The sequence below is a fragment of the Paralichthys olivaceus genome, chromosome 4 (genome assembly GCF_024713975.1).
Source record: "Paralichthys olivaceus isolate ysfri-2021 chromosome 4, ASM2471397v2, whole genome shotgun sequence".
In the NCBI taxonomy this organism is placed as follows: Eukaryota; Metazoa; Chordata; class Actinopteri; order Pleuronectiformes; family Paralichthyidae; genus Paralichthys; species Paralichthys olivaceus.
In genome coordinates this window covers 25,269,320-25,294,521 of record NC_091096.1, presented here as the reverse complement: position 1 = coordinate 25,294,521, position 25,202 = coordinate 25,269,320, and the positions used below count along the sequence as shown (strand labels likewise).

The 25,202-nt window shown below is 41.3% G+C and overlaps 1 protein-coding gene across 3 annotated transcripts in view; it reads right to left on the bottom strand.

Annotated features, from left to right (window-relative positions):
- Nucleotides 1-1,267: 1,267 nt before the first annotated feature.
- abca2 (ATP-binding cassette, sub-family A (ABC1), member 2) overlaps nucleotides 1,268-25,202 on the bottom strand; it is a 64,782-nt gene continuing 40,847 nt past the window's right edge. For 2 of the 3 annotated variants that reach the window (XM_020102392.2, XM_069524372.1), the window contains 35 exons: nucleotides 24,619-24,721; nucleotides 24,136-24,250; nucleotides 23,755-23,945; nucleotides 23,006-23,156; nucleotides 22,664-22,868; nucleotides 22,412-22,576; nucleotides 21,143-21,323; nucleotides 19,716-19,928; nucleotides 18,471-18,667; nucleotides 17,816-17,989; nucleotides 17,323-17,519; nucleotides 16,972-17,092; nucleotides 16,579-16,869; nucleotides 15,302-15,523; nucleotides 14,481-14,583; nucleotides 13,737-14,062; nucleotides 12,198-12,411; nucleotides 10,997-11,102; nucleotides 10,802-10,913; nucleotides 10,631-10,691; nucleotides 10,232-10,406; nucleotides 9,979-10,094; nucleotides 8,939-9,086; nucleotides 8,541-8,664; nucleotides 7,962-8,094; nucleotides 6,652-6,772; nucleotides 5,927-6,105; nucleotides 5,543-5,684; nucleotides 5,224-5,358; nucleotides 4,784-4,887; nucleotides 4,590-4,682; nucleotides 4,235-4,337; nucleotides 3,988-4,125; nucleotides 3,680-3,889; nucleotides 1,268-3,036 (listed from right to left, as the gene is read on the bottom strand). In XM_020102392.2, coding sequence (XP_019957951.2) covers nucleotides 3,001-3,036; nucleotides 3,680-3,889; nucleotides 3,988-4,125; nucleotides 4,235-4,337; nucleotides 4,590-4,682; nucleotides 4,784-4,887; nucleotides 5,224-5,358; nucleotides 5,543-5,684; nucleotides 5,927-6,105; nucleotides 6,652-6,772; nucleotides 7,962-8,094; nucleotides 8,541-8,664; nucleotides 8,939-9,086; nucleotides 9,979-10,094; nucleotides 10,232-10,406; nucleotides 10,631-10,691; nucleotides 10,802-10,913; nucleotides 10,997-11,102; nucleotides 12,198-12,411; nucleotides 13,737-14,062; nucleotides 14,481-14,583; nucleotides 15,302-15,523; nucleotides 16,579-16,869; nucleotides 16,972-17,092; nucleotides 17,323-17,519; nucleotides 17,816-17,989; nucleotides 18,471-18,667; nucleotides 19,716-19,928; nucleotides 21,143-21,323; nucleotides 22,412-22,576; nucleotides 22,664-22,868; nucleotides 23,006-23,156; nucleotides 23,755-23,945; nucleotides 24,136-24,250; nucleotides 24,619-24,721 — 5,405 coding nt within the window. In that variant the 3' untranslated portion in view covers nucleotides 1,268-3,000. The remainder of the gene's footprint in view (nucleotides 3,037-3,679; nucleotides 3,890-3,987; nucleotides 4,126-4,234; nucleotides 4,338-4,589; nucleotides 4,683-4,783; nucleotides 4,888-5,223; nucleotides 5,359-5,542; nucleotides 5,685-5,926; nucleotides 6,106-6,651; nucleotides 6,773-7,961; nucleotides 8,095-8,540; nucleotides 8,665-8,938; nucleotides 9,087-9,978; nucleotides 10,095-10,231; nucleotides 10,407-10,630; nucleotides 10,692-10,801; nucleotides 10,914-10,996; nucleotides 11,103-12,197; nucleotides 12,412-13,736; nucleotides 14,063-14,480; nucleotides 14,584-15,301; nucleotides 15,524-16,578; nucleotides 16,870-16,971; nucleotides 17,093-17,322; nucleotides 17,520-17,815; nucleotides 17,990-18,470; nucleotides 18,668-19,715; nucleotides 19,929-21,142; nucleotides 21,324-22,411; nucleotides 22,577-22,663; nucleotides 22,869-23,005; nucleotides 23,157-23,754; nucleotides 23,946-24,135; nucleotides 24,251-24,618; nucleotides 24,722-25,202) is intronic. The other variant, XM_069524371.1, reaches the window with a different exon arrangement.

The following is a 25,202-nucleotide window of genomic DNA, read 5'->3' as shown; positions in this document are numbered from 1 at the left end:
GAATAGGGGAGGTCCATGGGAATCCTGTTGATCCTGACCCTAGGTGCAGGATCCACTGATGGCACCTTCTGCCATTTGTACAACGTGACAAACTGGTGACACGTTTTGACAGCTCGCTCTGTCTCCTTGTCCACTTCAGGGTGTGTGTATGTGTGTGTGTGTGTGTGTGTGTGTGTGTGTGTGTGTGTGTGTGTGTGTGTGTGTGTGTGTGTGTGTACATGTACATATCAAACACACCCACTAGACTAAGCTGCTCCACTGCATTGACCATTGACTTTATTTTCAAACTCCATTGTCATGGGACACATGAGACATGGAGCTTCTCTTCCCTTTTTTTCCTCTTTATCGCATTAATGTCACATCAACATGTTACTGACTTAACTTCCTTCACAGAGTTCTTGTGCTTTATCATTTGCAGATCCAGGACCACAGCTGCAGCCACATCCTGGTTCTTGATGGTGGATTGTCGGTTGTGATCATGGACCACAGGTCATCATGGTGGATCGTGAATCAGAGATCATGATGGCAGATTGTCGATCATAGTGGTGCATTGTGATCATGGATAGTGGTGATGGATCGTGATCAGGATGGTGGATTGAGATGGTAGATCGTGACTGTAGTTGAGGATTAAGGACAGTGGATGTCACACCTTATTAAGCCATATGAGACAAATTGTGTTTGGTGAATATGGGCTATGCAAATAATATGTGATGAGTGCACAGGTTATTTTCCTTGGCACCATACACGACAACCAGTATCTTTGGTTGAACTTTACACATCTCCTATTAAAATATACTGTATGTATACTTTTATATATACAGTATTTGATATATATTAATATATATATATTTAATATATTATTATTGATGAGGAATTTTTGACCATCCTCACACATACTGTATATGCCACTATACACTGAATTATGTATATATAGTGCATACTACATTATATCTGTATAACATTAAACATTAAATATATACATATATTTTTTTATATACATTAATATATTGAAATGATCAAGACACACAATCACAGAGAGCAAATAACCACCATGGGCATGTACTGTTTTCAGACAGACTTGACATGTGAATTAAAGAAGGGGGAACCCTCCAGCAGATGAACACTAATCAGTCTCTAGACTGAACATGTACACGTTCCTGTGTGGTTAAGCTTGAATACCCAAGTGATGTAACTAGAAGTAAAATAAGTTCCTGAGTCTTATTCTCTAATTCAGAGCAAAACAAAAGCACAACCATCCAACACAAAGCAGAGTTCAGAAACAAGACATGTTTAATCATACATGAGCTTCAACGCTAGGCTCAGAGGTTTTGTCCAAATGACAAACAAATATTACAGTAATACATCCATATTAAATATAGAAAAAAGTAACATATATATATTTGAAATATTATTTTTCTATGATTGCACCTAACTCCAGTGGTTGCTGGTGACATGAGTTACCTCTTCATTTAATGAGTGTTTGTTTCTCTTTTAGACTGATCTCTGATTCTTCTCTTTTGTCATTTGATTAAAAACAACTTACAAGCTTTGATTTTCGTAAACTCCTGCTCATCCCGCTGAGGTTTAACTTCACAAGAATCAGTGCTATGGTCTTAAATATGTTTTTTTTGTTTGGACAGTCGGTTATACAAGAATTCATTCAAATATTTACGTCCTTTCAGTTTACATTCTCAGAGAAGAAAGAATTCACAAATCATTTTTTCTTGTTTTAATGATAACCCGTCCAGTAAGGGAATAAAAAGCCATAATCACCAAAAACATGACTGCACTTAGCTGTGAGAGAAGTAATGAAACAGGAACTGACAGGACATTTTACAACTCAGTTATCACAAAACCTGTGAGAGAGACCAGATAGGAGTACATGCCAACTTAAAGTCAGAGAAACTGCAAATGTAAAACTTGTAATTGTGGATATTTGGCACATTTTGAGGCCAAATTCTATATTAAAAAAAAGACAAGATCATCTGCAAATCATAAAACACGTCCTGTACTTGAGTTAACACCATCTGATCTGAGAGTCGTCCTTATTATCACAGTGATGGTAGTGCAGTTATTGTAGAGCAGAGTTCACTTCAGTTTCCCACTGTTAGGACACTGATACTGTCAATGAAATGGAGTTACTATTATTACACTGTGCCCGGTTTATAGAGGATCTTCTTGGCAGAATCCACAACATAATGATATGCTAAAAGCACAAAAGAGAGCATTCAGTAGAAAGAGACCAAATATTACAGTGTCAAAACAAGTCGTTAGAAGGGAGGCACCATCCGGACAACAATCAGTCCACGTACGTTCCTTCTGTGTCTCTGACTAGTTCAAAGAAAAAGAAAAACAGCTCATATGCCCAAGGTGCTATTCACTAAATCCTCTCTTATTGCAAAATAAATCACACGCCTCAGTCTGTAACTGCTTCGATATCCAAAATAAATCATTCTTCTTCTTGCCACAGAAAAATAGACTGTTTTACATTACCACTGGGAATCAGCTTCATCACAGCATGCTCTTAAGACAGGTCTAGTTTGGTAAAGCAACAAGGGCCCGCTCTGGTTACATGAAGCCTATTGGCAGGGAGCGTGTTTAACCAACTCAGAGTAGCCTGTGCTGGTTTTTAACATATTACCAGTCGCTAGCAAAGGCGGCTAACCTACTGTATCCGTCAGTGAGATACATTCTCAGAAACAATGACTATGGAAACATTCCAGGATTAAGTGTTTAGTCCAAATGCACGCACCGCTGCTGCTGGATCTCTCCCTCCCCTTCATGTGATCTGACCCCAAACTACCTCAGCTCCTCCTGGAAATTTGAGGCTAAAATACTGAACTACTGGTCCCGTGTTCCATAGTGCAGAGAGTTGGTCCTCCTCAGGGTTAAATCAGCAGCTGCGTTCTCTCTCCAGGCCTCAGAGCTCAGACACAGATGGGTCTGGAGCTTCCTCCTCTGCCTCTTCCCCTCGACTCTCTGCTCTGTTAGTGGCTTATTTCAACAGAGAGTGTCTGTGTTGAAGGAGAGCTGCACCTGCCACACACACACGCACACACACACAAAACGAACAATTTTATATATGAAAGTTTATCTAGAAGAACAACTGGGTCTCTGAAAGCAAAGGCCATCTGTGTCTGGAGGAGTCAATGGCCCTGTTTGGACCTGGTATTAAGGTCCTGAGTGATCTCATAGCAAGTGGTCAGCTCTGAGTACAGGTCTGAACGCACCCAAATGGGTCCTCAATGTGTCCTGAGATCAAATCACACATTTAGAAGTGGTCTGGGACACATGTGGCCACATTTTTTGTGTTGTGTGGACGCAAATGTGTCCTGGGCCATATTTGAAGAGCTGATGTCCTCTGACCTATACAGTTTCTCAATGAATCGCATATTTACGCTTTCAAATGCCCGTTTGTTGATTTGCTTGCAGCCACAATATCAAAACTGATACATAATGATTGACTTTTTTCTTAAATTTCTCAAATCATCCTTCATAGCAGTTTAGTTAGACATAGTTTGTCACTGTATGTCGAATCTGTTAGCCCTGATGACCTCACCAGGGTGTACCCCGCCTCTTGCCCATTGTCAGTTGGGATTGGCTCCCCCACAACCCTCAGAGGATAAGTGGTATGACTCAAGAATGAATGAATAATTTAAAAAAAACATAATCCACTCACCCTTTCCTCTTCAAAGCTGATCAGTCCTTCATCATCGTCGCTCTCCAGCTCCTCTGGTGCCTCGCTGATCAGAGCATTGAGCTCTGTGTTTGCTGGCCGAGACTTCAGCAGGTTTAAGATGTGCTGCAGGGGCGACTGTGCACCACTCGGGGGCAGCACCTCCTGCTGCTCTAGGTTGTCACTCTGCTTCTTTGCAAAGTTGACAAACACCTGGGCAGAGGAAGCAGAGGGTTATTTATTGATTTACTCCATGGTTCCTTGTTGAAGGCTTGTGTGTGGCTGAACCAGAGCATTCCACATAGACTCACATTATCCAGAGTGGTCTGACTGACAGAGTAGTCCTCGATACCCAGCACCTCCGTCACCTGCTCCATCTTACTGAAGACTTGAGCCAGAGAGAGCCACTCCGACTTCAGCTGGTACTGGACCTTAGTGTGGTGACGCTCCTGCAGACATGACAACAGATGACCTTATATCTGAGACAATGTGTGTGTGTATATATATATTCTGCTCAGCAAAATGGTCCTCGTGGAGTACTTCTTCACTTCAGTCTACCTTCAGCACAGCCTCAGGGAAGTTTCTGTTGAAGAATCGAACCACCTCCTTCACGTTGGAGCTGCTCTTGGTCCTCACTGTGATCATGTAACCATCACCAAACCTGGAACATGATCACAAAACGTGACTTTTAACCCTTAAACTTCATTTGGATTTTCAGCTTTGGCAACTACTCAGAACAGTAGCAAAGCAGTATTGCAGTAGTATCACATAACATATAGCAGAAGCTAGTGTGTATAAAAGATCACAACAGAAAGTTGAGAGAAAAAGGAGGACGCTCACTCCTTGAATCAAACTGGTAATACATATATATATATATATATATATAGTAAAGGTGGATCTTTATCCTCCTGACCTGTTCTTGAGGTGCTGGATGCTACCCAGGCATTTAAACCTGCCATTCACCATAATACCCAGTCTGGTGCACAAAGCCTCACACTCCTCCATACTGCAGAGAAACATATTGAAGAAGAAGTGAAAATAAGTCACAGCAGTAAAAAAGTATTTGAAACAGATGTCCTGCTGCATGTGAGAGCTGAGGTGTCTCACCTGTGTGACGTCAGCACTACTGAGCGTCCAGTCTTGATGATGTCCAGGATTAAATTCCAGAGGAACCTACGGGCCTTTGGGTCCATCCCAGTGGTGGGCTCATCCTGAAAAACCCACAGATTAGGTTTGGAAACGTACACACTGGTGAGAAATCCCACTGTAATTACAGTTCCTGTCGCTCTTCTGCCAAACATATCCCAGAATCAAAAAGTAGTAACAATTATTAAGAAGCAATAATGACTAATAACAAGGAGACAAAGCCTAAATTTTAATAATTAAGTTAATACCATATACCATAACACAATAAAAGTCTACATGGGGAGATTCTGTGGTGAGTCATTTTATAATGAAAACATTTAAGAGTGGTGAAATTGAGCTATTTCTCATTTTACATGAGAAACATGAATTAATCATATAAAGCCTCCATTCAAAGCTCTTACCAAGAAGATGAGTGAGGGGTATCCAATCAGAGCAATGGCGGTGGAAAGCTTGCGTTTGTTTCCTCCACTGTAAGTACAGGAAGGCTTGTCTGCATATTTGGACAGCTCCAACTTTTCTAATGCCCACTGCACCACCTAAAGGGGGGGAGGGTAATGTCAGTCTCTGCTGGAGATTTATCTGGTTATAGCGAGGAGGGGGCAGAGGTAAACAAATTGCATTATCTCATACATTACTTCAATTGGGGTACTCACTAGCACAGGAAGAGAAATTAGTGTGTGTGTGTGTGTGTGTTTATGTCAGAGAGAGAGAGAGATCTACCCTCTCTTGGTCCTTCCAGGGAATGCCACGAAGGCGAGTGTAGAGCTCCAGATGTTCTCTGGCTGTCAGGTCATCAAACAGGGCATCAAACTGTGGACAGTAGCCGATACTCTGCTGCACATGTAACAGGTCCCTCAGGATACTGCACACACACACACACACACACACAAACACACAAACACACACACACACACACACGCACACACACGTTCGTGAGGGAATTTATGTATTTGACTTGATTTTATGCACCAGTAAAACCTCCTACAGAGAGGTTTCATTACATATTGGTTAAGTGAGTATTGTAAGTTAAAATCTCTCACCCCTGTCTGATGTATCTGTCTTTTCTTTGCATTAAAGATCATTTATCTTTTTCTCGGCACTGACCTGTTTCCGTTGATGAATGCCTCCCCACCAGTGGTGCACTCATCTCCCGTCAGCATCTTGAACGTGGTGGTCTTCCCAGCTCCGTTCACACCCAGCAGTCCAAAGCACTCTCCAGGCCGGACGCCCAGACACAGCCGGTCCACCGCCAGGATACGACCCATCTTCCTGGATTTATACACCTGAGGGAGATCCATGGAGTGTTCACATTAAAGAAGCATACCACTGTTTTAGTAAGTTATAGCTCACGAACTGCAAATCATGTAGTGTGCATTTTATGTGTTTATTTAGTCAAAACATTTGCAAAACCACATCTACGGGGCCATATGATATATCTGCACAGAACAGTATCTGTATGGTTTGGTTTGGTGAGCACAGGAAAGAGAGGAGCGTAACCTAGCTCTTTTCTGTCAGCGAGTAACTGTAAGCTTGTGTTGAGCAGGAAGGGAAATGTGATTTCACACTCCTTTCATGTGGTTAACCACATGCGGATATTGTTCTGTGCGCTTGTATTATATGCATAGGCATTTATGCACATTTTGAGACTTATTAAATGCCACAGTATTTCACATGGAAAACAATCACTTTCACAGGTAGGTTCATTTGCTGTGCTTGTGTAAGTGAACACATAATCTGTTGTGGTTTTATAAATTGGTCTGTAATTTGCATGAGTGAAACTTCTGTAACAGAAATGTTTTCTAAATGTTAATAAACTGACTGTTTTGTACCTTCGTCAGGTTCTCAATCTTCAGCATGTCATTATCGGCATCGCCTCGAAGCACTCTTCGTCTCTCACAGGCCACGTCTACATCATCATCGTCAATAGGCTGGCAGCTGACTGGCACCCTCCTGGTCACACACATGCACACACACACTTCAGTTGTTCTTATCTCCACTGTACCTCTTACCTCAGTGGTACATTTTAAAAATAATAGAACAGTATGACTAGAGCTGGTTGCACCATCCTCTGGAATTAACATGTAGCAGGTGGTAAAACTAAAACTACTTCCTCTGTACTTACCATGTACTAAATATTTCTGTTTGGGTTAACATTAGAGAGGGTTTATTTTAGGTTGCTAATTGTCTAGACTGCCTCATTTTCTATGTTAAATTGATGTCCTGTACCAAAAGAAACACAAAATGCATCAACTGCGTTTTGCAGTTAATAGGAAATAGTCTAAACTCAGGTTAATTAAAAGCTGCATGTGTAACAGTGGGAAATAAATGTTAAATAAAAAACTTTCAGTGCATGCAAAGGGTCTATATCGACAATTTAAAAAATTACAAAAGCTGTCCTGGCTCTTTTTAGATGGCCTCTAATTCCAGCACATCAGTTTCCTGTCTACTGTCAAATCAGGCAAGATTCAATAATGTTTATAATAATGTAAATACAGTAAAAATAACTGGTGATGATTAGCTGAGCTTTATGCTGCACTGCAATGGATCTGGTGAAGATGGATAAAGGTTTATTGAGGATGAACTAAATATATGAAACTAACCACAGCTCCATGTCTGTGGCTCATCTACACACTGAAACACAACACTGTTAACATTGTTCATACAATCAAGCGGGTGAATCTGATGCTGGAGAAAACTCTGACTCTGATGCTGGATGAGTCAACACAGAAAACCTTTTTATTAGATTCACCCTCTAGTGGAGACTTGTCTCACTGTGAAGAATCTGCTGACTAACTCACGCTCCTAACAAGTGATGGGATGTTTGGGACACTGTCTCAGATAAGTAACTAATGTTACTGCACCAATGTTGATGCTGTTGGCATATAAACAGAGTACAGCAGTCTGTTCATTTCAGAATCTTTTTCATGTTGACATTAGTCATATCACAGTTTTGCTTCTTCATTTGCAGTTCAGGTCAATTTTCCGTCACTGTAGGGGGAGACGTTGGTTTCTGTCGCTACAGCCGTGCGATGGAGAACTGATGAATGTATAATGTTAGCTCCAGAGAAAAGGGCTCTTTAATTCCGAGGGAGCGCCACTGAGACCTGATGCCTCACACACATAAAAGAATCAAACTCACGGGGGTTTTCTGAGGAAGTTGTACTGGCAGAGGATGGTGATGAGGAAGCCAACAAAGCCTTCGATTGTCATGGCAACGAGACCTCGGGTCACAATGTCCCACTCGAACGGTGACTTCATCTTGTCGAACTGGCCTGAAATCACACATTCCCATCAACTTATATCTTCTTACATTCATCTCTAAAGATTCTTTCTAAAACTTTTACCATGAACATACATGTGTATATACACAAATACATGTATGTATATACAGGCTATTTAGTATTATACTAGACTAGACCTCTAGAATTGAAGGTACATTTAAAAAGTATCTATTTATAGTATTTATTTTCTGAAAACATAAGGTATTCTTTACTGTTTACACATGGGTGCACACTAATCAACAGTAGTCATATGCAACACCTCCATCATTAGGTACTTGTTCTGTCTTTATGTTGTGCTGCAGTATTATTTACTGTGTTCACTGCTGTGCGATCTGTACTGTCATGCACATAATTGTTTGAATATTCGAATGATACAATCTCTTCAACATGCTGGATCTTGGGAAATCCTGTGTGATTCAGCTCTGCGATTAATGTACCTATTTTAGCGTAGTATTCGTTGATGTACTCGTTGTAAGCCATCTCCATCAGGCCATGGCCAAGGTTGTAGTTGGGGAAGATAAGAAAACAGGACTTCAGGTAACTGTTAACCCTTTTCAGATCCTGGGGAAATTCAGAAACACCAAAAGACCACATTAGATGCTTTTACAGTACAGAAGAAAATAGATCTTTCTCCATTTAGACTTAATGAGAGAATTTTTTTTCTATATTAACCCTCCTAAATATGTGATATCTCTCACCGTACCATCTCATCATTACTGTAGCTGTAGTGTGAGAATAAACAGGTGATTTTTGACATTATGGGTTTGAACCTGAACACAGAATTTGTTTGACACGCTGCAGGATGTGATGTTATAACTTCGGGAGTCAAACTGACCTTGTCGTGCTCAAAGAGCTGGAGGAGGAAGGTGGCAACAGTTGCTGTGATGCCTATGAAGAGGTTGATGACTATGAGGAACACGTAGGCTGTGCTGGGAACCTCGAACCAGAAGGATGCTGGGTACATAATGGGAGTGATGGACCACCTGGAAGGTTGAACAAAATGGCTGAGGACGTCCAAAGCTTCAGGACATGAAAGGAAGGATGGAACTGACTGGAGAGAACTTGGTGATGTTTTTAGGTCAGAGCAAAAACACGAAGATGCAAATATTTAATTTGCACTACAGAGTTGTGTGACGCTGCATAAACAGATGATTCTGTATTCACAGCCAACCACAGCCAGCACTGCTGCTGTTTTTCTAGGTCACATCAGAAAGAAGACAAAGCACGGAGGAAGCTCAGTTCATTATTTTTTTACATGAAAAACATCAAGAGCGATGCCTTCAACATTCTCTCTCTTTCAAGAATAAAGCCCATGTGGTCAGAGACCTTTCACACTTATCAGTTTTATTTGTTTGGAACTTTATTTGCTGTGCCCTGTGTGCTACTGTGGTGTGTAACCCCCCTCCTCTCACCATATTACAGCAATATGGACACCCACTGTATTTACAACAAGAGAAATATGACAGCAAGGAGAACGTATGCAATATTACTGTGCACAATATTCTCCTAATGCTTCTTAATCAAAGGCTCAATTTACTCATTCTATGAAAATACACATTTTCATTTTCATAGTGGTATTTGAATGGAGAAATCATTCTTCATATTTCTTAATAGAATGTCTGCCTAAAAACCAATACACTGAAGCTCTATGGAATTTAGCTTGTGCTGCTAAATGCTTTGGAAACTGTGTATAATTCACTGTTTACTGTTTTCAGAGAAGCTATTATTTCAGTTGGAAGTAAAGGCCTGCTATCTGCCTTTTATACAGCGCATGAAGAAGGGTGGACTGGAAGTCTGGTATTCTGTTACTGTAATAAAGTAACAGAATACCAGAGTGTGTGTGTGTGTGTGTGTATGTGTGTGTGTATGGCTCACCCATAGAGAAGAAAGAGGGAGAGGACAGCAGGGAAGTTGGTTGGGGAGGTGTAGGCTGGCAGGTCAAACACAAACAGAATGATAACGCAGCATGTGGCAGGTACCAGGTAATTCAGCTGAGGGGAGACAAGGGAAAAGAACATGTTCAGACCTGGAGAGACAACGACATGTACAGTATGACTGAAAAAGACTGAATCGTTCACCCATACATCCATAACCCTCTATTAATAGCTGCAGTGCAAACCGTCCTCACCATGTCCCATATGTAGTTAGCCAGCCAGTAGATGACAGGGTCACAGCCACTGACAAACTGCAGGTGTTTGGCCTTTGTGGATTTCTCTGCGACCAGGAAAACCACAAAGCTGGCTGGCACAAAAGACATGGCCACAATGATGAAGATAGCAATCACCACATCAGTTCCCTGCAGCCTGGATATACAGAGGAGAGGAGAGGAGAGAAAATGTCAGATAAGTTCAACTATCCTGGAAATTGTCTAAAATCCTGAGACACTTGGTGGTGTTCCCACATATCCACCATTAACTATGGCTATTAGCATAATTCATATTAGCACTAGTAATAAAGGTCAAAACTATAGAATAAACCCTCAAGTCCCTTCTTTTATTTCTAATACTAGTGCTGAAGAGCAACTTACAAGTAGTCCAAAGACAGGCTGGCACTGGTTCGATTCATTGGGTGGTTTGTCAGTGTGATCCCTGTAAACCACAAGGACAATAAACACACAAAACATAAACACAAAATACACCACAACCTCATTTGTGTAGATGGTAATATCACTGTTTGTATGATCATCTGACTGGCATACCATAGGCAGATGGGTTGCCCTTGGATGCCGGTAGGTTGGCGCGCAGGATGGCGTTGTTGAGGACGTTCAGATACGTCGGCATGCTGTGGTAACCTTTGTTGTTGTAAAGAACCTGAACACACGACGTCGCTCTGTCAGACACCATTTCTACTGTGTTTGTGAACGTCTTGTCGCATTCAGATAGCGCCATCTTACCTGAGCTGATCTGCGAACTGCTATCTTGCGAACCATTGGAGGTATCTTCACCCCAAAGGATGCTGGGATTGATTTCTGTATGTTCCCCACTGTTAAACCACCATATCTATAGAGAGGAAAGTCAGTGAACAAAATAAATAACAAAAATAAGTAGACACGAGAGCAAACGATTTCAACAAGTCCATAACTCCCCTAATGCCCAAATGATATTTACTAGATCCAGATTTAAATTTGCACCAAAATGCACACTATGTCTTTCAGGAATGAAATACTGAACAAAAATGTTGAAAAATCTCTAATGTCTCCATGATCCAGAGCCACACCAAAATTCAATTAACAGCATTATCAAATATTTCCTGATCTATATTTGCAGATCTCTGAACACAGCCAGTGAAACAGCAGTTGATTAACAGTTACTGTTTCAGGGCAAGAAAAAAAAATGCAAACCCATTGTAATAAGCTGCATTTGTGTATAATTTTGTCTTACAATACTTAAAGGTACAGTGTTTAGAATTGTGTGATATGTAGTGTTGAAGTTGCATGTTGCAGCTGAACACCCCTCACCTCACCCTCTCCTTCCAAACATGAAAAAGAACCTGTGGTAGCTTCAGTTGTCATAAAAACTCCAAAGGTGTTTAGTTTGTCCAGTCTGGACTAATGTAAAAAACATGGCAGCCTCTGTAGAGAGGGTCCCCTCCATGTAAATATAAAGTATTTAAATATAAAGGACCTTTTCTGGGGTAAAGAAAACTACAATCCATACAATTTAGATGAAATGAACTACTGAAAACATCATGAGGATTATTCTACATTACATTTCTGCCAATAGATCTCTTTCACCTAAATCTTACACACTGGACCTTTAACTCACTATAATGACAACATCTTTTCCATAATAACTATATCATTCAAACATTCACAGTGTGGGTTGAAAACGTATATAAACCTCCAGATTTCTGGACCTTTCTTCTGATGTGAACCACATCTTACATCTCTTTTACTAAGCATAAAGCTGAAAAGGTTTACAAAGTAATGTCTGTAAGTGGAGTCAGTTCAGTTTGGTTGCTCCTGTCCAGCTAAGGTGACACATCACAATCACTGAGGTAAAGAACTCCAGAGTGACAGCTAAAAGTAAGTGCGTACATTTAAACTCTTCGAGTTGACATTCTTACTGAATGAAATGTTCCTATAGCAGTTCTACCTGTGCAGGCGCACTCTGTCCGACGTGAAGAGCAGATACTCAGAGACGTTGCGGCCTGTGACGTCCACCAGGATGTCCCCTGTCACCACCTTCATGAGGGGGGGCCGTCCTCCCACCCCACTGGGGCAGGAGAAGCCTGTGCCCTGCATGGAGCAGGTACAACGCACGGGTTCATGGATGGATAACGGGAGGGTAGGAGGAGACGTCACAGGCTCTGAGAAGGCATTAGAGAGGGATATTATTCCAGTGGGCCAGCACACAACGTTCACTCCCCTGAATGGAAAGTCTTGAAGACCACTGTAAATGCTTTAAAGCACAGTTTTGCCATTCATCCATACATACAGTGCACACATCCATACATACAGTGCATCTATGTGCAACACTTTCTTTATTACTCATCACTCACACACTGCCTGCACAGCCATCAGGGGCAATTTAGGGTTCAGTATCTTGCCCAAGGACACTTCACCATGCTGAATGGGGGAGATGGGGATCGAACTGTCGACCTTCTGGCTAGTGGACGACCCACTCTACCTTCTACAGTGTTATGGGTAACACACCAGTGTAGACTGTGTCTTAGTAGTTAACTTGTTGCATTACCACTGATGGGAATGATGAAAAAGTATAAAAAATACACATGTATTCTTTAATATAACAAACACTGAAGGGAATCATTTAAATAGTTAACACTGCACCTACTTGAAATAAAACATGTTTGGGTTGTTTATTTTGTTGTTTAGTTAAATGTTGGATTTTGTTTTGTACATATGCCAATTTCATCAAACATCTGAAATATTACTAAATATGAGTCACACAGTAAAGACTATAAATACTCACAGAGAACTTAATTAGGAACACCGCACTAATACTGAATGGTTCCTCCCTTTGCCCTCAGACATACTTAGTTCTCGTTGGCAAGGATTCAAATCTGGTGACTGCTGAGATCGCTGAATTTCACCGAACTCACTGATCATGATCACGAAACCTGTTTGAGACTTTTACGTTGTGACACTGAGCATTATCCTGCAAGAGGCAACCATAGAAGATGATGAACTGTAGCCATAAAGGGATGAGCGTGGTCAGTAACAGCCTGTGACATTCAAACCATGATTGATAGGTGTGTAGATCCAAACTGTCAAGAACACATTCTCCACACCATTTGGCCTCAATAACGCGTCTTTAAGGACACCACAGAATTTTAAACCAACATTATACCTATACTGTTCCTGTGAATACATTAAGGTCTGTTGAGGTCTCTGCAATGTAAATTGTGTCATCAGAAGGTGTATTTGTTGTGCCCCAAAGCTCCTAAAGTGGATTTTAATTATAGTAAGAGCAACTTCATGTCCATCAGTGTCTGCGGCTATGCGTGCATGTGTGGTATCATTAAGGCTTAATTGGAGAGTGTACAGCTAATTAAAACATGTACCCTTGCTTTCTTGAAAAGCGTTAAGTTAATACCACGATCACCAGCAGTTTCACAAACTCTCAAGCTATCAACCTTATATTCAAGAGGGTCGCATGATTAGATGGACTCACCATGGACTGTGGTTGGGGGGGCAACGGTGAAGTTCCACAGTCCGTCCTCGAAGCGAGGGTCTGGGTCATCTGAAGGTGCCGGTGAAGGAGGAGGGGGTACAAAGTTGGAGAGCGGCACCCCCTGCGTGAAGGAGTCCAGACACATGGAGTCAAAGTAGCGGGCGGCCAGGGTCTTGGAGTTGTTGGCGCTCGGGTTGAGGGTCTGGGCCAGCTGGTCCAGGGTGCTGTTAAAGGGGGTTTTGAGGATGCAGGTAGCTCCCACGCCCGAGGGCAGACGGAGGGTGTCGATGATCTTCTGTGGACTTGCGTCTGGCAACAGCTTACTCCTGATGGGGGGATAAAGATAAAGATGCTACTCTCAGATTGTATTTATATATACATATTGTGTTCTTCATCCTTAATACATGTATTTTGTTTGTCTTAAACACTCACATTACTGCATGCATTGAACATTGTACAGAGTTAAACTCTGAATGTAGCAGTGACTGCAATGTTTGAGCAACAGTATTTCAGATGCATCATGAACATGTTTATTGCCAACATGTGTCACTGGAGGATACCCACAGAGGGCACACCAGAGAACTCAGACTGTACAGACCTGACGTAAAAGTCAACTTCTTAACCTGTGTTGATCTGTCACCAACTATTTTGTTGTTGTCTTCAAAACTCACTGCTATTAAATAGTGAATATAATGAAATCAATCAAAGACACTGTACTGGATGGAAATGAAAATGTCTTCTCACCTGTACTGGGGTCTGTCTTCGTTGGCATGGGGAATGAAGTTGCCTCTCGGTTGGGTATAGTTATGATACTGAGATGGGGACAAGATCAGTGGAGGCAGATCTCCTGTAAAACAAGACAAATGAAATGTTCATCCACTAGTTCGTTTAAAAGGTTTAAGCAGCCTATTCTCCACCAAATTACACCAAAACACCTTTTTGTTTAATTTAATACATTATTCAGCACATGTAAATCTGGTTACTGAATCATTTCAGTTATTTCCAAGTATTTTCCAAAATTCCTTTTCTATAATTCTGTAGCAGCATATTTCTAATTTCCACAGATTCCGAACTCAAAAATTGGTATTGGATATGATATATGCAATAAAGCACAATTAAAAAGGCTTTTTCATGATGAGTATTTATAATTTTCTGATAGTAATCTTTATTTTAATAGAGTAAGTTTTTGCAGGACTTGACTTATGATTAAGTCTTTTATAGTGTAATAATACTTATTAAGTCTGAATAAATCTTTCATCTCCGGGACTATCATATTATCTATAACAGAAAGAGTCCTTCATAAAGAAGCAGGAGCTATGAACTAACAGCAGGTTCAATACAGTGGTTGATCTATATGTCTCTGCTGGTTCTCACTAAACTAACTGAGAACTGATTCATGAATAAATCAATTCATCAGGAAGATTGATACGGTCAACTCTGTACAAAACATGTCATCACCACAAGCTGCTGCCTTCGTCAGTATTATCAGCAGCATTGAACACTTGAGCTGTACAAAGGTGTTCACCTGCTTTTTTCTGTTCTACATGATTACGAGTAAAACTCACCAATCTCAGGCACAGATAAGGCCACAGTCATGGCCACACAGACGAAGAAAGCAGGCAGCAGGATCTGAGAGAAGAGGCCCTTGGTGTTCCTCTTGGCACAGTGGAACCTCTTGACAATCAGGCCATGAAACTGACTCAGCTTTAACCACCAACCCTCCAACTCGAAGCTGCCCTGCCCCTCCTGGATTTCTGGCTCTGGGGACGAGGGGTTCTCTGCATCTCCTGGAGATGAAGGAAGCATCACATGATATACAATAATTTCCAAAATATTGAAATGATTCATGCATTCTTCTTCCTTGTCAAAACCTGGGTACTATATTACTCACGGTGTTAACCAGCAGTTGACAGTTTGGTTTACGTGTGATCTGCTACTACGTTTCTTACAGTAATGATGTGTTGAAGGTTGGTTTTATTTTGATGGTGTTTGTTTTGTGTCGGGCCTGCAGCTCAATCAGGCAGAGTGAGAAAGGTGAAGTGTGAAGTGGTGAAGTGTGCTTCATTAGATGACATTTTGTTTGAGTTATTGCATTCATCCTATGTATTTATGCATGAAGATAGAATTGTGAGGTCAGCAGTAACCCAGAATCCTAATTTAATCTTGTGTTCAAACGTTGACTGTGGTTTCTTTACTTATCTTTCTGCTTAGCTCACCCTATACTCACCGGGGCAGGTGAGGCTGAGGTGTAAATGGTAAAAGTCAGTGGAGTAGGGGCAGAGGAGAGTAGGCAGCTTGCTGTGAGGCTGCAGATTCAAATAGTTTAGTTCTTTATTTGGCTTAGTTTGATTTAGTTTTGCTGGATGTCCCATAGTTATTGAAATTTTTTGGAGAAATGTGTTGCAGTGTAATTCTTCTTCTTCTTGTCCCCTGGAAACAGTTGTGGTCTGTGCCACTAGCAGCGTGTTTGCATATTTACTTGTGTTGTGTGTATTTATAGCACGTGTTGAGAAATTGGTGACAGTTTGCTTGTGTTTTGTGTAGTTGAAGTAGCACTCTGTTGAGCTGTGTTTGTTTTAGTCAATTTCAGTGACATATTTAAACTCCACATTCATTCAGATCAAGGCATTGTCTTGAGATGATCAGAATTAGCCATGCACCACAGGTATGGGCCAATCTTAAAGTTTGTTTAACTTGAGAGAAAATGCAATAAGTTGCCTCAAATCACACGTAGATGACAGTTCTCTTACTATTACAGAAATATAAAGGGTGATGTAACTATCGAAAGTTCTTGGTTGCAGCTTTCATGTGACTGGAATGAAAAGTAAGTCTGTTGTCTTACCCCTGAGACTGGCAGAGTCGGACTCCTGGCCATTCTCAAAGAGCGGACAGTAGTCTCCATAGAAGTCTGCATAGAGTCCTCCTTCATCCCCCCTCACTGAGCCGATGGACGAGGAGGATTTCAGAGACGACTGGCTCTGAGTCAGCTTGGAACACATCACCAGGTTACTCAGCTCCACCTCCGGCTTCTCACTCTCCACTGAGGGTCCAGTCTCACTCTGTGCGCCCCCCAGGCCTCCTGAGCCCACTGAGGATTTCCCCACTGAGCTGCCGCCTGGGGAACCCTTCATGTCTGCTCATTGACAAAGACAGAGAAGGAGAAGGTTACCGTCTCAGCCTGGAGCCACAGATTGAACTTTAAACTAGAAGGTGTTGAGCAGCTCGGAGCTCTCACCAGCGTCACTGTTTTCCAGAGACTGGTCCTCTTCAGACACTTTGAGGAAGACTTCCTCCAGGGTGGTGTCCATCACCCCGAAACTGGTCAGGGCCAGGCTGTCCAAACTCTGCTCCAAAGCCTGGGGGCACAAACCACAGAGGAGAAAGACAGATGACTGTACAGTGGACTGATGACAAATTGGCAATGATTCCCATTAACAATACAGAGCTAGGTAATAAGATTTATAAACCCTATCATAATTAATAGTCACACAGCTCTGGTAGTAAGATGTCCTTGCTATTTTGAAAATGGCCTTTTTAGTAGCTCTTTTAATAACTGCTTTCAATGTTTATCCAGTTAACAGTGTACCTGGAACAGCCTCTCGAAACAGCCCTTCTTCACGGCCTCGGAGGGCAGCACATAGGACAGCTCAGTGTTGGAGTCAGACACCAGCAGGCAGGAAGCAACAAACTGCCGAATAAACTGGGTTACCCGAGCCTCTGAGCAAGGTGACAGAGAGGAGGATGGGGACAGAGACGAAGGAGGCAGCTGCTGGCTGCCCTGGCCTGAAGGGTGAAAGGAAAACATGCAAGGAAATGAATGGAGGGATGATTAAAGAGACATGGCAAAGAGCAGATGCGATGAACACTCAATTCATCCAAAATTTAAATTAAAAAAACGCAAACATGAAGTAATAGAAGCCATACAAAAATGTGTTATACTGTTTATTCTACAGTGTTTTTATAAATATAAATATATATATGTATATATATACATACAGTATATATATTTATCACAGGTAAAAACAAGAGCCATTTAGCTCAAGAAATGGCAGAAAATCTGCACAAGTGCATGTACACACCTGGGCCTTCACTCTGCTTTTTGACCAGCGTCAGTTTGTATCCGTCTCCATAGGTGCTCTTCAGGAAGAGCGGTGAGCCGCAGCACTTGAGCTTCCCATGTGAGATGATGGCAATGCGGTCTCCCAGAAGGTCCGCTTCGTCCATGTGGTGGGTGGACAGCAGAATTGTGCGACCTGATGCAGAGGTACAACACACTCTCATTACACACATAAAGAAACTGGTTTGCACTGCAACAAAAAGTACAGGAAATTAATTTGAGGGAATATATCTGCAACAATGATGGGAAACTGAATCCAGATCAATACAATTCAAGAATATTTTTCACTTAATGCAAGGACACTGAACATCTTAAGTACAGTAAAAACTGTATCCATGTCACGAGTTTAAAACGCAGTTTGAAAGTTTTTCTTTGAGTATGCAGAAAAGTCTCCAGGCGGAAAAGTAAGCCAAGAACTTCTTTGATGTGCAAAATATCCTATATTAATGAAGGATATGCTTTAATCCAGCAGATATCTGCAGTGACAGCAGCTTTGCATTTCCAGATTTGCATCTAACAGTGTGCCAGCGCTTTCTTTTCCTCAGAACAACCTTAGACTGCAACCAGAACAGCTGTTTATGACGCAAGATGTCCTCAGGCACTGAGCTGCCACTCACCCTGTTTGTACTTGAGGATGAGGTCCCAGATGGCCCTGCGGGCATAAGGGTCCACCCCCGCTGTGGGTTCGTCCAGGATGACGGCCCTGGAGCCGCCGACGAAGGCAATAGCCACAGACAACTTCCTCTTCATGCCACCGGACAAAGTCTGCACCAAGCTGTGGCGCTTGTTTGATAACTCCAGGTCGACAATCATCCTGGAGACGCACACACACAAACACACACACAAATATTTTTTAAGGTCTTAACACTATGTATGAGATAATGTATGTTATGATTTGGCCCTATACAAATAAAATTGCATTGAATTGTAGTGGTTTAACAATCCATAGGGTCTATAAATTACATTATACAGTCGCCATAGCACCAACTGTTAACTAGTTATGTACACCAAGTAAGGGAACTATTAAGCAACTGGAAAATCTCCAAAGAGAAACATAAGTGTTGAGCTTAAGTGACTGGGGCTTAATGCTCTGAAGGTGGAAAATGCTCAAGTGGAAACCAGAGAACATTACTATTGATCAGCATTGAGCTAGAGAAGAGAATCTGAGAGCAGCAGAGTGGCGAGTATGCCCCGCATCTGTTGTTGCACTCATGTAATTGGTGTTTCGGTAAATGCGTATTACACTAAACTAAAGATAGATAGATAGAAAGATACAAGTTGAAGATTAGGGAACAGAAATAAGGAACCAGCTTCAGATAAAGGCCTTGACCTCTATTTGAAAAAGTAAATAGCTATAAATACCTTTTAAACTAAGACCCAAACACAGGTGTCATTTACAGGAAAGGATTACACCTATCACACTTTTACACTACGAGACAGAGATCCTTATAATCATCTATTGTTCAACTCTGGAGACTCTCAACCCTCTGTTCTTTATATTTTAGCAGTAGGCGATGAGAAAATACAACGTGAATAAGATTACGAATGTGTGGGGTAGGATTGAACAATAAATGTAGTATTTTGCTGTTCTATGATTCATACATGGTAAGACAGGGGCAAGAGGGCAAGAGAATGAAAATGAGAATGTTTTAGTGAGTAGGAGTGCAATCAGGTATAGCATTTTCAAGATGGGGCAAACCTGGGGATCTTTCATACATTCTACCTTCCAGAGGAGCAGGAAGCTATGACATCATTGATGTTTTGGTTGTGTCAGCTTGTGTGAGGTGCTTGTGCACCTTTATTTATTATGTATTGTATTTGTCCGATTGCCACAGACAGACATAGAATAAACTTATACTGACTTGTCCATCTCCTTGCGTATGTCTTCTTCAGCCATGCCTTTGAGTCGGGAGTAGAACCACAGATGCTCCTCCACACTCAGCTTGTCAAACAGGACGTTGTGCTGCGGACACATGCCCAGGTTCTGGCGAATACGCTCCATCTCTGTGCGGATGTCATGACCATATATTGTTGCGGAGCCAGAAGTGGGCGGGAACAAGCCTGTAAGGATGGACCTATGGCAATTCCATATGAGGGTCAGTAGATGAAGTGAAATAGTCAGGTAATTCAAGCAATGATTTGTATGTCCTGCACTGGCTTCTGTGAAGCTTATTTAATGCTTTTGGTATAATTACATGAGTATATTAATCTGCTTGATACATTTATTGAAATATAACTATAAAGCTAAAGATTTTGTAGTTTTTCATGAACAGCTGACAGACCAAACATCATTCAGGATGATACACTGTGGATTTCCAGGGGTCCAGACGAACAAATGACATTTATTCTTGTTAATACAACTAGTGATTAACAGTTTAACCTTCAACTGACAATAACTGACAGATTAATACTATCTGTCAGGTAAATACTATATATTAATCAGTTAAAAACATCTGTGCTCATCATTTCAGTGAGTATTTTCTGCACCAGGTCTCACAGTTAACAGACTGTCACTTAACTATTCACACAACATATGGAATGTAATGCGGATGACTTCCTGCCTGTGGAGGATAGTAAAAACTTTATGGATGCTTTGAGAGTACACAGGACCACAGGAGCGGGAAGATTTCTCCCCATGTTGCCAATGACTATAGTCTGACAATGAGAGATGCGTCAATTTTTGTTTGTTGCCTGAGCGATTGATGGGCTTTGTTTTCTGTATGTGAGCCATCCCGTTATATATATTGGTGGTCAGCAAACACTACACAGTTGCGCTTTAATTTACCCACCCTTTGTGCCATACAGTGTTCATACCTGCTTTAGATTTTAATTAAAATGATTTAATCGCCTCCAGTTGTTTTTTATTTCTGCAACTTTCATGAAACAATGAAATGGCCTGTTCAAAAATATTGTAAATTATACATTTTAAATGGTGTCCAAGCAAAGCTCGCTCTAAAACATCACTATCAGCTTGAACTTTTGAATTCATTTGAATGACCTGCGTGTCATTCAAACTTTATTTAAACTTGATTTTTGTAAAAAAGCAACAGCTGTAACCGCCCAATCCAATTAAAATCCAAACACCAGTACTGGACCTTTGAGGATTATATTGACAGATTTTATGTGACGCTTAAAGCCACAGTTTAATTCCTTTGTGTTCGGTGGGATGGCCCCTTCTGTACTCAGTAAAAAGTCTTTTACATGTCAGTACTTCATCTGTACACTAATCACCAGTGCTGACTGTCACTATCACACACATGCACATGAAACACACACTAGTCCTGCTCACATGGTCGTGGTCTTGCCAGCACCATTGTGTCCGAGGAAGGAGACCACCTGGTTTTCATGGAGGTTGAGGCTCAGTTTGTTCAGGGCCAGTTTGCTGCCGGTCTTGTAAACCTTGGTGAGTTTGTCTATGCACACAACCAGGGGCAGGTGACTCGGCTCCTCCTCTATGCCCCGCATCTCCTCTGCGGTAACAAAGATAGAGGGAGAAAAATTTGATAAAAACCAATACTCTGTTGCTCTCATTATCTTTTCTCAGCTCTCTCTTTCACCTGATCATTTTGTGGTCACATACACACCGACCTTTATTCTGTTTTTAAGTATTGAGTCTGGTGCAGTCAGTGTAACTTGAGTAATTATTGCTGCAAGATTTAGAAATATAGCCCATAACTACAGCTTGACATTAATCTAAAGTATAAAATGTTCAGAACCGTCAAAGATCATCATTATAATAAATGTCATTCCTGTATGTCCTCAGTCACTCCACTATTTTTTTTACTTTCAATAATAATAGCAACAGTATAAGGTTTTGTCATGAGGATCATACACAAAATTCTAATATTTGAATGTTCCATTCACCCACATTAAAAACATACTTTCTCTTTGACTTCTCTCTCTCCATGCAGACAGTTCTTTACGAATGTAGATGAATGGGATTTGGTTTGTGCCTGACAGAACGCACCGTGGATTGTTTTCACCAGAACAATTTTCTACTGAGAAATAGTCCCTCCAATATCTGCTGACAAATATGTGTGGTTTTTCCACAGGAACAAGGACACACTGCTTCTGGAGAGAGACTTTGCTGTTGATTTACTTGCCTGTCACTCTTCAATGCTGCAAGCACCACAAACTAAATCATATTCACCTTTACCTCGCTGCCCCCCTTCTGTTTTCAGTCATTTCGCTTGGCTAAATTAAACTGGCTGTAGCTTCATATTTAATGAACATGTTTTATAAGAAAGCAAATAAACCTCTGGTTGGCTAAATCTATGGGTTTTGATCGAGGTAAATAAATAAACAGTTTGTTTGATTAAAAAAAATTTAGAAGTTAAACAAGGACGCAAAATCAGAAGTGAGTGTGTGTGTGTGTGTGTGTGTTTGTGTGTGTGTGTGGTGTCAATCACAATAATACTTAGGAAAAGGAATTTACTGTGTCGTGTGTATAATCAGTATGACACAACCAGAACATTAACAGACAGTAAGTAAGTCATAACTGTTACATGATTAATTAAAAGTGTGCAAGTTGATGAGTTGGTTTAAATATTGTCCATACCAGATCTCCGCTGGTCCATTGCACAAGCCTGGTCCTCCTCCATCACACTGAGCCTGGCAGCCCCGCCTCCACACCATGGCCAATCCCAGGTCTCAACGCGTCCACTTCCTGACCAATAGGACCTCTGCAGAGGGAAGTACCATGGGCGGGGCAGCCCATACATTCCTATAAGAGAGGAAAAACACTAATGTTTGCCAAAAGGAATTCTATGTAAATTATTGAGCGGGAATTCAGAGGACAGTGACCTCATACCTGGATGCACAGCCTCAATGTACCAGGTTAGAACACCGTACACACTGGCATCGATGATGAGCATCATCATGGACAGCCCCAGGTTAAAGTCATCTCCTTCTACTGGTGACTGGCTAATGGTCCGCCACTGGATGCCAACACCTGCTACCTCATACAGTGCAAAATACTTGGAGCCCAGACCAAAGGCGGTGGTGGACATCAGAGACTGCAGGAGACGGGGGGGAAGCCAGAATTTATTATTATTATTATTCATTTGGGTTATCCACGGGAGCATATCTTATGATCTGAGCCTACATGTAGTTGTATTCAAATAAAAAGGTGAAAATAGAGAAGAGGCCTTACAGCGATGCACTTCTCAAAGGCAGTGATCTTATCATGGGCCACCTCCTCCCTAATGGCCACATACATGTAGGGCACATAGCTGAGGAAGTAGATGATTCCTCCACAGGCTGAAGCCAGCTTGGCCTTAGAGTAGATTACTGATACCAAAAAACTGGAAACAAATGGAAGTTACATGAGTTTCTTCATTACTTAGTAGTTTTCATGAAATAACATATTCAGTCCATCTGTGGGCAGCAGTGGTTAAGGAGGTAGAGTGGGTTGTCACACCAAAGCGTCCTTCAACCCTAAGTTGACCCTGATGGCTGTTCTGACATCAATGTGTGAGTGGTGATAAAAAAAGTCCAGCATACTGTAGCATAGCAGTGAATATAGCTTCCAGTTTAAAGCCTTTTTAGTGGTCAATGAACCAGGAAAAGTGCCATATAATGTAGACCATTCCATCTAATCACTCCTAGACACAGTGAAGTATTCAAACAACATTTGCTAATAATCTGTTCTGATACTATATCCTGTGCTTTACAACTCTGCTGCTGCTCTGCTAAGGTCTTGCTTTTACCGGGAGGGCTGTGTTGACATTGACCACACAAACATGCAGCAAGTCAGTTATCGGCAGCTTTTAGAAGCATTGCTGTTATTATCTGAATATTGCTGAAAACAATATGCATTTAGACTGTGGTGAGCACAGTGTCTCCTTAATTTGTCTGAACTGTGCAGTTGTTGAGCTGTTTAGTGGAGGTTAGAGATCTCACCAGAACATGATCGTGGCCACAGCGTAGATAGTGAGGAAGAGCCAGATGATGAAGGGGTTACTGTGGAGCAACACCCGGCCATACTTCAAGATGGCTGTCAGAGCGGTGACAGAGATGGACAGCTGGACAAAGCCGGTGATGAACCAAGCCACCCAGTGGACTGCATTGTTCAGACCCATCATCTTCATCACCTGAGAAAGTGGCACGATGTTTACACAATTCAAAATTTAAATGTACTTTGCAGCCCTATTACGAATAGTCTTCTGTGTGTTTGTGTGTCACTGCATATTGATATAATATTAAGAAGTCGTGTTCTGGGAGGAACCATTGTGAGACGACACACCAAACATGCTGATGACAGTGATGCACTCATAGTCTCACCTCTTTGAGCCGGTGCTCCTTCTCCGCCACAATATGCTGAATCATCATGGCTACTGAGTAAACCCAGGAGATCACCATGCACAGAGGCATCATGTGCTCAATCACAAACAGGAAACTGGAAAAAGAATACACACACACACACACACACACACACACACACACACACAGCACAGGGGATCAAGTAAAGACCAGTTACACAAAAATACAGTCTTAACTCACACTAAATGGCAAATGCACAGAATCCTGTCTAACATTTGTTGATTTCATTTACACATTTCAAATATTAAGAATTATTATTAGATTATTCTAGAGATTGTTTTTAACAACATAAAGCATAACATAATTTCTAAAATCATTTTTTTCCATCTCTGCTTAATCTTCTAATCACTTTCCATTTCCATTTTCACTGTCAACACTGACCTAAGCAGGACGACAGAAACAAGAACATCACAAGTACAACATGACACAGAGCACATTTCTCACTCGTCTCTGGTGTAACATGGGTAGGGGAACATTTGAACATAGTTGCCAGGCTCCACCACATCATGGCCCACAAATGTGTTGATGATGGCTCTCTCGAACATATCTGGAGGAGAGGGGGAGACCGAGACAGAAGAGAGAGAGAGAGAAAATAGAGGGGGGAGAGAGTGACTTGGTAATTTTGTCTGCTGGATGTGTCAATGAATGAATGTGAATGAGCAACTGTTATCTTATAAGACAATATTGAAATTAACCCTCAACATTCTTTTCCATCATCATGTTTGTGTTGCACTATAAAGATTAGGCATGCATCTTTATCTTTATCAGACATCTGCAATTATTTTCCAAGCAGGCAAATCTAGACAGAATTTAACACTAAAAATAAGTTCAGAAATACAATACAATTCTACAAAAATAATATATTAAGATAATAAATTCTACCTTCTGAGTACATATGACAGTGAGTGAAATTAACAGACAGATTGTTACGGATCATTATGAGACACTATTATGGAAAATATGATGACCATAATTTCTCAAATCCAAATGTGAATCTAACTATAATCTACGATTACCAAACTGTGAGT